Here is a 14,607-nt window from a genome sequence, read left to right as displayed (position 1 = left end):
CCTTATTGCACGTAGAAGAGAGAGATCTGAATTCACTTCCATTTTCCCGGGCTGCTCTTGCCTACGGTGGGATACAAGGCCCCAGAGGTATCGAGTGCACCTGCAAACATACAAACTGTCTGCGTTTTCATCTGTTAAAGTACTGGCAGGATACCTATCGATCATCACGTGTATTACTATACGCACACGCGCACACACACACACACACACACACACACACACACGAAAAGCTGAACCATGTTTGATGGCTTCCATTAGCTAGAGTGCTGTGGCATAGGGTTAACAGGGAAGGCTCCACTTTAACCAGGTAACACAGAGCCAAGCACACCCGGTCTCATCATCTTTCCATTTCCAGGCAAACCTCTTGCTAGAGAAACGCCATGGGGGAAAGCCCAGTGTGGCGTCCTTTGGAATGCACTGAGGTAAGGAGCCCCCCGTTTCCTCTGCTACAGTGAATTATGTTAATGACCAAAACCCAAACTATGGGCTCAAAGGCTGCTGTCTAGGCCTAAACCAAACGGAAAGAATTACTTGCTTCAGTGGGCAAAATCGACAGCGTAGGTATACCCGTCCAGTTGCTGAGCACATCTCGATAAACCCGAAATCTCTCAAGGGACACGGTGCAAGGTGTGCAGCAGGCCCTCCTCTCTGCGATCCGCAGAGACCACCCTCGGAGGTGAGAGCTGACCACATCCCACTACTGGTTAGCGACAGGCACTGTCCAGTCAAACCCTCTGCTACTGGTATGGCTGGCCAATACGATATGAAAGCAGATGAGTTTACCATGACTAGATCTTATTCTTAGGAAATAATCTATCATCTTTACTTTTGGACTTGTGAAAAGTCTGAAGACATTGCATATAATCAACAAATGAGGACTCACTAGCATCCTGTCCCTGTGCATTCCAGAATTGCTGAAATTCATGAGCAACAATGTCAATAGCTTTATTTTCATAGAAACGACAGGCAGCAAATAAAATAAAATTCAAAAGCAAATGTTGGGGAAGGATGGAAGGACAAAAGCTGACAAGGACATTTGGCAAACGGTTTAAAGTCATTCAGTTATTTCTAGCAGTACGTGTAAACCTACAGGCCTATTAAATTTTCTCTTAAAAAAACCTATGTGCCCATACATTAAAAAGCCATCAGAATGAACCTTTTAGACTGACAACCTGCTTGGGATGTGGGACACTTCTCAGATTAAACCCCCTGGCCCTGTACTGAGCAGAGCCCCCAATTTTCTCCTGCTCACACAGAATACCAGAAGACCATCGTGCCTCTGGTCTTTTTAGAGGAACCTACTGTGATTGATAGGTTCCCCCGCACCCCAAGATCTGTAGCCATCATCCACATAAAGCAACGGAGCCGCCCTAGATAGCTACCAGATTATTCCAATCATAGCACCAACCTCTTCATTACAATCATAGCTCTTAAAAGAGTTGACAAGAATCTTAGTTTCCTAGTGCAGAGTACATCTTTGGTGTTGGGCAGACAAGATCTACAATAATATGATTGTCTAAAAGGACATTTTAAAGACCATCTGGTGAACCTGTCGTGTAAGCACCCTTTTGAAGACAGTAAGAGAGGATCCCATGGCCTGTCTCCTAACTGTAGAAAGGACCAGGGAGTACCTATGTGGCACCCCACATCCCTGAAGTCAAGTAATAAACACACATTCAAGCAACAAGGCAGGCGGCCACGGGTCCTAAGGTAGAAGAGACTGGTTGGTCTCTCAGTGATGCAAAAGGAAGATCTGGGATCTGAACCTTCCGTTTGAGCTGACTTGACCTTGGGTGGGAAGAGTTAAATTTTAGACAAAATTACTCAATACAAGGTTCATAGGTCATCCATCCTTTCAAAAACATTGCTGATTGTAAGCCTGAATCAAGAATTGCCAATCTCAAGATTTCAGATTCCTGCTAGGCAGCGAAGGAAATGTGCTGTTTCCTAGGAAAAATGGATCTAAACATCTGTCCAGTAGGCTTATTGCACAGTGGGGCCTGTGGGACAGTGGGTTCCACGGGCTAGTCTTCACATGAAAGGCCACAAGAAACATACTTACACGCTACCCCACAGGCTTAACTCTACATGCTAGACACAAATAAGATGAGCTTGCTTACATATGACACTCCTGAGGAAAGAAATGACGGGAACCTCAAACAAGGCCACTTGGGTAGGAAACTGCACTATTTCCATCGCCAGGAAGGACACTCAGCAAGAGACAGCCCGTTCCAAGCACCAGGATGTACCACGAACAAGGTTATCACAAGTCAACATTTCACTCAGTCCATGGCTCAAAACAGAGCTTTAAGAACTTCTTATAGTAACAGAGGCTTTTAAAAGGGAAATGAAGCGCTGATCACCAACCATTCAGTGAGCAGAAAGTGATCAAATAAATCATTAAGGGTTGAGGGGTGATCCAGGAGACGCTAGCAAGCCCAATCGCTAGTAAATTCTAGGGCTGAAGCTGTTAGTTTTTACTCCGTTTTTGAAACCTCACCAAGACATTTGCAATGTAAACAGGAGTGTTTTTCTTCTGAAATCTGGGCAGCACCTCGTTTCATGCGGACGTTAACCCCTCCCCCCCAGGACCCCACCCATTGTGTTTGGCAATCCATGAAGACGCCTGCAATGCACACGGCCACCCAGGTTTGGAAGCCTCCCACTCAACCTCGTTAAAACGTCAAACCCTGAAGCACACACATACAAAAATACCACTCTTGCAGATAGTATTCAATTATTCTTCAATTTCCTGTTACAATGGATGGGTCATGATACACAGAGCACTGGGTAGAATTCCAAACACTAAGCTACGTGGTCGAGAGTGTAACCTGACCATCGAGTCTCAAGCGTCCCCAGCCTGCAGCCCCCACAGTGTGAAGTTGACCTGTTTTGAGCCACACGGGTGCTGCTGGGGTTTCTCACGGCTCCGACTTCTGAGCGTTCACTCTCATCGGAAAATGGGATGCTGTACACAAAGCCATCGATTTTTATTCCAGAATACATTATCTAAACGAGACTAAAATGCTCTTGTATGCACATACTGCCAACACATTTTGAAAGGCCTAAGTTTTAACAAGTAGAATAGACAAATTCATCAGACAAGAGATCATAAATTACTTTGGCCAAAAATAAAAATGTTCAAAAAAAAAAATCTGGCTCAACATTCTGATGGCAGGTTTTTACCTATGCTGTATACGTGAGTGTGCTGTGTGTGTGTGTAGCCTTCTCGATGGGAATGGAGTATGGGCGAGCTCACTTTTCATGGTCAAGTAGGAACCACAATGTTCTTTGCCAGCAAAACAAGAAGAGCCAGGTCTGCGTTTCCATCAACCCGACGCAAAGCCCCGAGCGCTTCCTGCAGCGTAAAGCCAGCCCTGAGAATCCGGTCAATGTCTGCAGCAGGGAAAACCAAGGGTGGAAGGAAGGAAGGACTCGATGGGAGGCTGGCAGATGGCTCACGCTCCAGGAATGGGCTGGCAGCTTCAGGACAGACATCTTCTCTGGCTTCAGGCCTGTCAGCCACTGGATTCTGTATGCCCTGACCTAAGTCTCTAACCAACACGAAACTGAGTGGCAAGGATGTCATCTGCTCAGCACAAGTCTGATAGACTGAATCCTCCTCACCTGCTGAAAGTGTGGGGGAAATTTCTGCACCTGTGGTGCAGTGCAGCTGATTAGACGTTTCTGCTGAGGCCGTAGGGACAGAACTGCTCTCGCTGGCGGATTCCCTAGACTTGGAGACAGCTTCTGTGTCAGCAGGCAGGCCGTCACCACCTGGGCCTCTGAAGTTCCCATTTTCCACCCCCTCCATGCCCGGGGCAGGAGAAGTGTCTTCCATTTTCTCTGTGTTCACTGGTACGGACACAGTCTGCTGACAGCCCGGGACGTGCGGAGGCTGCTTGTCCTGGGTAGCTGGAAGAGGCTTGCGTTGGGCCCATCTTTCGGAAAGGTCTTCGGTCTCTGCTTGGATCGTGGCTGTTTCAGACTGGCCGAACACTTCCTCAGCTGTATTTTCTGAGGCAGGGTTACTACTGATGACCAACAGTTCGTGAAGTTCCTTCAGAGCTGCCGTTACCGATGAGTATGGTTCCTCTGCTGACTCCACAGAGGACGGACAACTGCCACAAAGACTTAAAGAGGAGAAGCTATGGCCACATTCTTTACACACGCTGGACATTTCGACACTGTTTTCTGGGAGCTGTAAATCCTGAGTGGAAATAGAATTGGATAAAATTTCAGATGAATGGTTATACATTGCTGTTTCTACTTCCATTAAGGGACTATGCAGGGTGTCGGTGTTCTGACTGCCCGCTGAATTAAACACAGCAACCCGGGATTGTTCAACGACATCTACTTCCATAAGTGTTTCTGAATTTGAGCTGTCAAAGCATCCTGAAGGTAGAGGATTCTTCTGTGTGCCGAGAAGGTCCACATTCAGCTGCAGCCTGCCCTCTTTGGTCTCGGCTTCTAAAGCCACACATTTTTGTTGGTTCTGTTGCCCTTCTCCAAGGAGTTCAGGCCCCCCTGTGTTACAGAGACGTTCTGGCTCATGTAGAACATTCTGGTCTACAGCCTCATGCTGTGCATCCCCTGGTTCTTCTTCATGCTCCTGAAGGTCGTTCACTTGACTCAGATGCTGATGTTCTGGATGCCAGCTCTTTCCAAGGAGAAATGCGTGTGGGTCGTGCATCCGAGCAGTTGTGACAGACAGACTACTTTCCCGTCTCTCACAGAGGTGAAATTTGAGGCCCTGGGTGCTTGTTTCGGCAGGAGATTTTTTGGGAGTATCTGCAACAATGGCTTCTTCTGAGGACTTCTGCGAGGGCAGAGTCGGACTCTGGCCTGCGGGGGCACTATCTGCTGAAGAAGCACCATCAGAAGGAACCTGTTGAGGAAGAAGATGCTCTCTTTTCTCAGAGCTCATCTGAAATTCAGCCGAAGCCTCCACAGCTCTGGCAGCTCTGGGTTCCAGGCTCTCAGGGTCACTGGGTTTTATAGGGCAGACTGAAGCCGAGACGCAGCGAGCAAGACCCGCATGATTACCCATCGCAGGACTCTGTCCTGAAGGATGGCCTAGATGGTCACATCCACCTGAAGCTGGTAACGATGACAGTGCCAGTGAGGTAGGTTCTTCACTGCTTTTCTCTGGAGAGAACAAAAGGAAAAGGATGGAGGCTCATTAGCAAGTAACAAAGACCACCGACTTATCAGAGGACACAAATCTAGACAGGATAGAAAAACCCCAGGCCCTTACTCTCAGATTTCTTTCAGACTTAAAAACAGAGCTGCTCTAAGTGTGCTCCCCACACCACGTGTCCTGCAAACACCTGGGGTGCTGGGGAAGCATGCAGATTCTGGGGCACCGTCCTTGGGTAGAGAACCAGGAATTTACATTTTAATTACAAGTCTTGAGAATCTATGTACCAGAAAGGATTATTCTCAGGACAATGAATTGTTCCAAAATGGGAACATGGAGGTTGTAAGTGAGAAATTGACAGCCAGGTACACGGGGACAGAGCAGGAATTAGAGAGCCTGTCAGAACACAGATGCAAACACTTGAGCTCCTTTATTTCCAGCCTGGTTCCCTGAGAACCATGGCATAATTGTGTTAAGCACCTCACTTGGAAAACAAAGTAAAGCTAACGATCAAACAGATTAAATCTCAATCATCCTACCAAATACTACTAAAGATTAGCAGCCTCCCTCCCTATCACATTAGCACAGCACAGGAGGTGGCTCGGTTTTTCAAGCAGGCAATGACTAGCTAGGTCCACTGCAACTTACGGGCCACTCCCACGAGATGGCAGGCTTACAGCCCAGTGCAGTGTGCATCTCACAATGCTGCCCTTAAACATGTTTCATTGCTACCTCCCATGGGTTCACTTACAAAACGCCCTCTGTGACTACGATAAGATCTTGAATTAAAAGCCAAAAGTTTGCTAACAAATATGACTCTACAATACAATCTATTAGGGCAGATGCAACTCAGAGGCTTCCTGCCATGAAGCACTGCAGTTCCGATGCAAAGGGCTCTGATCTAATCAACATAGGGGACAGACTGAACGTGTATATCACAAAGCTACTGAGGTCGTGTGAAATCATCTTACCTCAGTGTCATGGCAATCAGCAAAACAGCATTTATCTTATGTTAAACTATGTCCATTCAAGTCTAGAAACACTGTTATCTATTTACTGGTCTGTAAATCTGACTCATACAGGTCCTGGTGAGGCAGTGGTTATGCACTGGCTGTGATCCAAAAGGTCGACAGGTTGAAAGCCCAGCTGCTCCTCGGGACAAAGATGGGGCTTTAGTTTAGTCTCTGAAACGCACAGGCAGTTGTGCCCTGTCTTGTAGGGTCGTCACTATGAGTCAGGATTGACTCAGTGGTGGTGACAAAGCTGGCTGTGAAAGAGGCAATACTATGAGGAAAGCTGCATCAGGGGAACTGTGTGCGCTACCACAGAGCAGCAGCTCAACAACGGCCTCTTGGCACTCTTCTGTCTCTCTCAGAGGTCAACAGAGGTCAGGGTGCCAAGCCTCAGTGGACTTTGTGCTCACGATGAAAGCAGCATGAGGCAGGCCCCTGTCACTGAGCTGGCCAGCTGCCCTAGCCTACCCAAGGGTAGGGAAAGACTGGGCATCCCAGAATGAGAGGAAGGGTGAGGGCAATGGATAGGAAGGATTACACCATGCACGCGTTGATGCCGTCCTTCTAAGAAAAGGAAGAGAGTAAATGCCACGGATCTGATTACAACCAGCCTGCAGGCCCTATGGTTGCAGACTGATCCTCAGAGGGCTGGTTTTCCTCTTCTCGCGGCCCACCAGCCAGTAAACACCAGCTGGCAGTTACTGTAATTTAACCTCAGAGAAATGGAAGCTGAGGGTCTCCTGAGCCCAATCTGCCAGGCCAGAGAGAGGGAAAGGCAGGATCTAGGCTCTTGTGCTGGGAAAGAAAGCAAAAGTCCTGACTGTGCCAGGGACAAACCTTTGCGGCCTCAAGGGGTCACTGGACCTGTGTCTGTTTCTCCTTCAACAGGAGAATGCCTGCTCCTTTAGAGCTCCCCCAAGCTGTGTGCAATCACGCTGAGCAGGGGTTCTCAACCTTCCTCATGCCACGACCCTTTAATCCAGTTCATGTTGTGGTGACCCCATCCCCCAGCCCTAACATTTTGTTGCTACTTCATCATGTAATTTTGTTACTGTTGTGAATCGGGCGACCCCTGTGCAAGGGTTGTTCGACCCCCAAAGGGGTCTTGACCCACAGGTTGAGACCTGCTGACGTAGAGGATAGAGAAAACTTAGTTTTCTAGGAAAACAAACAGTGGGACTTGTAAAATCTACCAGGAGTGTAGTATCACCAACCATCAAGGGCTGTGAAACTGACGATCTCGATTTGACAATCACCATGGCCAGACCTGGCAGGTAGTATTAACAGACAGGTTTTACTGTCTGCCCTGGCACCGTGTGGACTGTTCTGCTGGTATATGTATGTATGTATGTCAACATACAAACATATATACAGGCTAGTTGTAACCAGATTAAGCAAGGTGAGATGGTGACTGCCAGAGCTGAATCCCCAAGTGCTGCACGTACAGAGACTTTCAACCACAGGTGATGGCTGGATGGAAGGCTTGACAGAGTGTCTATAAATACCTGGTCTGGGGCCCACTCCAGCTGCAGTACACACACACTACATGCATCATGGCTTCTGACGCTCTGTTTGAATTAGGAAACAGACAAGCAAACTTGGGTTAACAGTGCAAACCACACAGCATGCAGGGTTATAATCTCCATTCCGCGGCCATCTTTAAAATCAGGAACTGGTAGGATCCAAGTGGGGGAATGTTCCGTAGATTGGTTGGATGCTTCCATCTTCTTACATTACATAAAACAGTGCGGGCTACTTCCGCGCACTGCCGTAGAACTTGGAAAGAAATAAATCAGAGGCACACCCACACATAAAAAATTCACAGGGAAACACGTGAGTCAGGTGGAAAAGCAACACTAATAGATTAGGCTGAATTCTTACTGGCTAACGGTGAGTAAACAAGATGGAGTGCTCATTCATCAAATCCCCCTTTTTTCATGTATTTTTAGAAGCAAACAAACCAAACCTGATGGAATTCTACCTTTTATCTTTTAATTCACTTTGAGAAAACAGCTGTGTATCAGATATAGCTCCTTTCCTGCATTATTTTTCAACTGACAGAAAAGTTGGAGATACTTTGGTGGAAGGTTACCTACCAACCAGGAAAACCATTTTTTAGCAAAATACTTTTAACATTTTAATATGTACAGGGTTTTGAATTAGTAATACTAGGATGCCAGTGTTCCAAATAGGCTGTTTGTGTCTAAGCTGTTTCGCCATTTAAATATTTGTAAAAATTATTACTAACAAAGGGTCAAATGGGTACAAGCCACTTCTCTTTAAAACTGCCATACTCCCTTCACGGAGCTGGCATCTACTCTAACCTTTTAGATCTTTATTTTTAAAAGGTAATTATCCAAGTGTGTAACTGTTAGCAGACTGGAAAACATTGCTATCAAACTGTTTCTTAAAAAAAAAAAAAAGATTGCAGAGAAAAAAATAGAATTTCACAAGACGGTGTTATGCCCTCATTATATTAATACACAGTATTATGACTAAAATGACAAACTAAAATAAAAGACAAAATCTTCTAAGTAGCAATTCCAAACTCATTTAAGCTTACCTTATTAGTTACTAAATTATTAATCTCTCCCTGTCTGGTTGTTTAGCATTCTCCTCTTACTACAAAATATACTTTAAGTATTATGTATGTAAAATTTGAGCCAAAATATGGTAGATTAGAATTCTGAATGAGATCATCTTAGAAATTTCCATCTGTTCCCACAACCACCTCAAGAGGCTCCAGGGCAGATGCCCTTCATCAACGAAGATGCAAAACCTGGCAGCTCATTGGAAGGTTTCCCTCTCTGTGGAACACTGTGATTTGGGTTAAAGTTCACAGAACAAATTAGTTCCCCATCCAACAGTTTGCACGTTCTGTTTCAAGACAGCAAATGAAATCCCCTCATTAGAACAGCACGTTTCCTACTTGCTCCCTGGACTCTGTTTCCATTCACCCATCTTTTCTGTCCCTTCGAGACTCACAGTTGGCTGTTCTGAGCAACATACTCCTCATGGAAGCTACTGTTCACTTTGCATGCCTGTGCACTGATTGGTGGAAAGGCAATCTCTGGAGTGGGAGTAGTTCCAGGTTTGTAGGGTGTCTTAGGGTCACAGCCTCAGAGGTTCTAACAGTTTCTGTCAGAAACTTAGTTAAGTCTGGTCATTTTTATGGTTTTGAATTTTAGTCTGCATTTCCCGGACTCTGTCCAGGAGATCTCAATTAGAGCAGTCAGTCGTGGGTACCAGCAGACACCATCTAGTTTTGGTCTTAGGCTAGCAGATGATGTTGTTTTTCTTTTGTCTTTAGGAAAAATCAGTGTTATTAGCCATACTGATAAATAATTTCAGCTCCACACTTGTTAATTCTTTTCAGTTTCTATAAAATTGCATCCCAGATCACTGATCTATCACAGATGGGAAGGAAATGGTTCATGGAGGCAGGATTTCAGCAAAATTGTGTTATCCATTTTATCCAGAAAACTTAACTCAGTCTTTGAATGGGCTACAACAATGGAGATTTAGAAAAACACGTCAGGCAACTTGACTGCCTCTGTGCAGATTGTTTTAATCAGGCCAAGTGGCCAACTATGAACAAGTATAGCATGAACACTGCACTGTCATGCACGTTCACTCTTCCTTCTGATTGCTGATCCTTCTGACTTTGGTGGTGGTCCTTTCAATCAATATTTAAAAGGTAAGGTCTTCTCAGAGCCAGGAACAATACTATCCTTCCAAATAAACCGGCCAAGGAAAGGAACCCCCGTGGGTTTACCTTTGGGTAAGCGTCAAGAGTGCTGATCACAAGGCCAGTGGGTTCAAATTCACCAGCGGCTGCTCTTTAGGAGAAATATGAGGCTGTCTGCTCTTACAGATTTATAAAGCCTCAGAAACCTTTTAACAAGGTTACTATGAGTTGGAATTAACTCAATGGCGGTGGGAAAAAGTTACCGCTTACTATTACCATTTTCTTTAGGAAGCCCACAAAAAGGGCCTAACCAAGAAACCTCCATCCTATCTTGCCCATGGCAACAGATTATTGTTTATCTGCTTGAAGACTGAAGCTGGGAGGAGGAGCTTAGAGGACAAACAAAGCCTCATCTACTGGACAGTGAATGAGACTAATGATGAGCCATAATGGTCACGATCCTCTTCTTCTGAAACTCTAGCCTGGTTCACCCACCAAGGACCTGGGAAACACTCAAAAGCTCGGCCTTCCTATGTACCTGCATCCTCTACGGATTTTTGGAGGGCTTCTGCTAATTCTTGGTCTGCAATCTCCTCTGGCCGCAGGTCTTCTCGCCCGGTCCCATACGCCAACCTGGCACACTCTGGCAGCTCTCCTTCAGGAAGGAAGGTGGTCTGGGTGCCTGTGGTGCCGATCACGAGGACATTTTTCTTGAGGTCAATGGAACACTTGGAAGGAAGAAACCAAAGGAAGGTAAAACTCCTTTCAGAAAAATTGTATCCTGAATTAAAAAGTACATTTGCAAAGAACAAACCTATAGGGACATATACGGTTCTGAAAACATCTAATTTAGGAGGTTTAAAAAAATTCAGAGTTTATCGTGGAATAAGTTTTTCAAGATTATAGCTTACATTTATTTGTCTTTAACACAACCTCTGTTAATTTCTGATTACAGATGTAATGCATATTCATTGTACGACATCTGGAAAAACAACAAGCATAATCAGCTGCCCCACCTTTTAGAAACACAAATGACTTCCTACAAAATGGAGACCGCAATACTTCCATCATTTCACTCATATAAAATACAGTTTATTTTAAAACATTGTATCAGATACTCTTTGTAAGACTGATCTTTTTTAGGACCAAACTGCTAACAGCAGCAACTCAAAAGATTAGAAGAGAAACCCAGGGGGCAGATGGGTCTATGTAAAATGCAGAGAGAATGAATGGCTGCACTGCTCTCTAGGGTCTTTGTGGCTGTCCATCTTTAGGGAAGCAGACTGCCTCATCTTCCTCCCAGACTGGTTGTTGATCTTAATCTCTTGGTTAGCAGTGCAGAGCCTAACCCAGTGCATCAGGACTTATTTTAAAGTGTGCTAATGACATAAAATATTAATTACAGATATGAAATCCTGCAGTAAAAGTTGATTACCCACTGGACACTAATTGCTTCTTCAATAAAGGGTGTGTCTCACAACAAATGATTAACTTTCAGAATAGAAAACAAGAGACTGCAAAAAGTTTGTGGGGAAAAAACAAACTCGCCTGTATTTTTAAGTTCATATTTACAAACGGTTCTCCCAGTTACGGAACAATCAGAAGATGAGGCTTGTCTGTGCTCACATTGCTTTAGTCTTAGAAACCTGAGAGAAAGTTGCTATGGGTTGGAAGCAACTCAGTGGCAGTGGGACTGACTTTTGGTTTTGTCCCAAGTGATACAAAGCCCTGGCAGCACAGTGGGCTAAGCACTGGGGCCAAAACTTTCAGGTGGGCGGTTTGAGGCCACCAGGCCTTCTGTGGAAGAGGAGCCAGTCTGTTTCCACATAGATTTGTACGGTGAGAAATTCTATGGAGCAGTGTCTACAAGGGTGCTATTGAGCTGAAATGGATTCGGTGGCAGTGTATGTGTGTGTCCCAATCATATGTACACCTTCCTTCATCTTGAAGGTCTTCCTCCCAAAGACTACTCTCATCCTCTAAGAATCACTGACGAGTTACTAAAATTACGTTTGCAGGAAAAGCCAGCACGGTGCCTGCAAATCTAAAACTTACACCAGACCACCAAACTGCTCACTGTGCTCTCGACACAGAGGTTGGGCTTAACAAATTCACAGGAAGGTTGTACAAAAACAGAGACTACTTCTGCTGACACAGAGGTCCAATTCTTGAATATGACCATTAGGATTTCTCCAGGTGGGAAGCCATGCATCTTCAAGCTCCGGTGCACAGAACACACAGAAACCCACAGCCATTGAGTGGATTCCAACTCAGTGACCCTACAGGACAGAGGAGAACAGCCCCCTGAGGTTTCTGAGGCTAGAAACCTTTAAGAATTAGATAAACCCATCTTTCTCTCACAGAGCACAGTGGCTGGTCAGTTGAACTGCTGGCTTCCAGGCAGCAAGCAAAAGCTGAATCCACTGTGCTACCAGGGATCATTGACAGGAGTCAGATGACATAAAAAACAGATGCAAAAAGAAAGTAGTCACAAAGGGAAAAATGGATAGAATAAATATGCTAATAAAGAAATTAAAGTCCTTAGTTACCTGGTGTCTTTTAAGCATATCCAGGCCCAGAAGCATGTCCATGGGCTGTTCTTCAAGTATAGAGAAGGAACACGCCAGGAAATCGCCTTCAATCTGAACCTGAGCTGAAGCACAGGAAGAGGAGGTTACTGATCTTTTATCCAAGAATTCCACCAGGAAAGCTCTGAAAATCTGTCATTCTGTGCTTCCCTTCCTGCCACCAGTCAAAAGCAAGGCAGAGAGTACAAACAAGCAAGTAAATAGGAAAATCCGTTAGGGCCAAGGGACACGTTTATGAGCCAATGAGGGTACTGGCTCAGAAAGCGGATCCTGGAGAACAACTATGCAGAATGCCTGGCCTGACACATGATATGGTAAGGACACGTGCTCACTTAGTGCGGGAAACAGCCATTAAAGGATTAAACGAAGCAAAAGACGAAGAAGTCTTCCTGTATTAACCCCTTATTTCTTACACACTTATAAAAGTTTATTATATCTGCAAACTTTGAATCTTTTAAATTAAACTTCAAAAAGAAAACTTTATTGACATTGGCTTCAATCAAATTTCTATTTGCCAAATGAGGGACAAGATCTGGGTTTGCCTGGGGCCTCAATCTTCCCTGCTCTGCAAATTTTACAGGTTTGAATTTTAAGAATTACTTTGCCTTCTTTTAAAAGCCGTCTTTTGATCAGAAGAATATACAAGTGTTGTCCTGCTTTGAGTGCAGCTTAAACAAGCACCCATGAGTCCATGTCCCCGGTTAAAGAAGAAAACACTTACATACGAATCCCCTGCATGTTCTACTGATTGCAGCTTATTCTGTGGATCTCCTCAATCATCAGGACTTCCAGCTTTACAGAAACGTTTCCCCACTTTTTCATGTATTTTTAAAAATAAGACATGTGTTTAAATTTGCATTTCTGAATTTGCTTCTTTTATGGGAAAAAAAGGGGGGGTGGGCGCTTTATCTCTGTAGATATATGTGACTGCATTTATTTCATGTTAACTCATCCCTCAGAGTAGAATGTCTGATATACAATTTATCTATCCATTCTACTACAATTGGACTTTTGGGTTGCGCCTAGTTTATGCTACCTCAAGCAAGATCACCACAAACATCCCTATGTGTGTCTGCTGGTGTCTCATGCCAATTTCTCTACAGTATATTCCAAGATGCAAATCACCGAGTAGGTATATTATGCTCAACTTTGCTGAGTGACGTTGAATATCCTCCAAAATGTTGCCAGAATTGTATGAAAGTAACATCATGCTAAATGGGGAAAAGACTGAAGTTGTTAAGGATTTCACTTGTTTGGATTCACAAGCGACACTCATGGAATCAGCAGCCAAGGAATCAATGGATGCTTTGCAATGGGCAAACATGTTCCCGAAGACTTCTTCACAGAAGGCAATGACGTTACTTTGAGGCCTACTGTGCACCTGACTTAAGCCATTATACTTTCATACACTTGGAAAAGCTGGACAATGAAGAAAACAGAGGAGAATGGATACATTTGAATTGTGGTATTGGTGAAGAATCCTGAAAGCACACACTGAGATGAAAACAAACAAATCCGTCTGGGAAGAAGCACAACCAACAAACACGCTCCTGAGAAGTGACGACGGTGCACCTTCTCCAGCACACTTAGGACACGTGATCAAGAGGCCAGTCCCTAGAAAAGGACCCATGCTCGGTAAGCAAAGAGCAGACAGAGGAGATCCTCTGAGGAAGGCCCACACAGTGGCTGCAACGTCCAGCTCACACAGAGCAGCGTGAGGCTGGCACGGGACTGGGCAGTGTTTCAATCAGTGTGCGTGGGGTCGCTGTGAGTCAGTGCCTCTAGGGCACCTAACAACGAGTCCCCACTTCTTCGAATTCTTACCTGCTTCAGATTTTTAAATCTGGGCGAGTAAGGCACTCGGTGTTTGCTTTCCTAATCTAATTATTAACTATACAGCTTTTAAACGTTTGTTCAAGTATTTCTATCAATGTTCAAATCGTATTACAGCAGCCCTGCCAGACACCCACACTCAGATACTCATGTACATATGCTGAATAGGAATTAGTTCTGTTACTCTCTTTCCAGTTTGGGCTCGTTTGTTCACTTGGTATAATGGCCTTTGATGTAAATTCCTTAATCTTTCTGTGCTTGAAGTTAACAGTCATTTCCTTTAGAAAACCATTCCCCTAACAAAGATACTCTATGCCTTCAGAATTCATTTTTGTGTATGGAGTG

At 44.7% G+C, this 14,607-nt stretch overlaps 2 protein-coding genes across 2 annotated transcripts in view; both read right to left on the bottom strand.

Moving 5' to 3' along the window:
- Positions 1-929: 929 nt before the first annotated feature.
- Positions 930-5,146, bottom strand: RSC1A1 (regulator of solute carriers 1). The gene has a single exon (XM_075550941.1). The coding sequence runs from the start codon at positions 5,048-5,050 to the stop codon at positions 3,269-3,271; it is 1,782 nt and encodes a 593-aa protein (XP_075407056.1). The 5' UTR covers positions 5,051-5,146; the 3' UTR covers positions 930-3,268.
- Positions 5,147-7,658: 2,512 nt separating this feature from the next.
- Positions 7,659-14,607, bottom strand: part of DDI2 (DDI proteasomal shuttling factor 2) — a 30,102-nt gene continuing 23,153 nt past the window's right edge. The window contains exons 7-9 of the mRNA XM_075550942.1: positions 12,391-12,494; positions 10,380-10,569; positions 7,659-7,721 (exon numbers count right to left, since the gene is read on the bottom strand). Of these exons, the coding sequence (XP_075407057.1) occupies positions 7,705-7,721; positions 10,380-10,569; positions 12,391-12,494 (311 nt within the window). The 3' untranslated portion in view covers positions 7,659-7,704. The remainder of the gene's footprint in view (positions 7,722-10,379; positions 10,570-12,390; positions 12,495-14,607) is intronic.

The sequence above is a fragment of the Tenrec ecaudatus genome, chromosome 1, assembly GCF_050624435.1.
Source record: "Tenrec ecaudatus isolate mTenEca1 chromosome 1, mTenEca1.hap1, whole genome shotgun sequence".
Lineage (NCBI taxonomy): Eukaryota > Metazoa > Chordata > Mammalia > Afrosoricida > Tenrecidae > Tenrec > Tenrec ecaudatus.
Note: the sequence above shows the minus strand (reverse complement) of the source record. Positions and strands in the feature narration are given on the sequence as shown.

Excerpts from the sequence above, each read along its gene's own strand:
- RSC1A1 (XM_075550941.1), bottom strand. The coding sequence starts at position 5,050 with ATGGGTAATCATGCGGGTCTTGCTCGCTGCGTCTCGGCTTCAGTCTGC.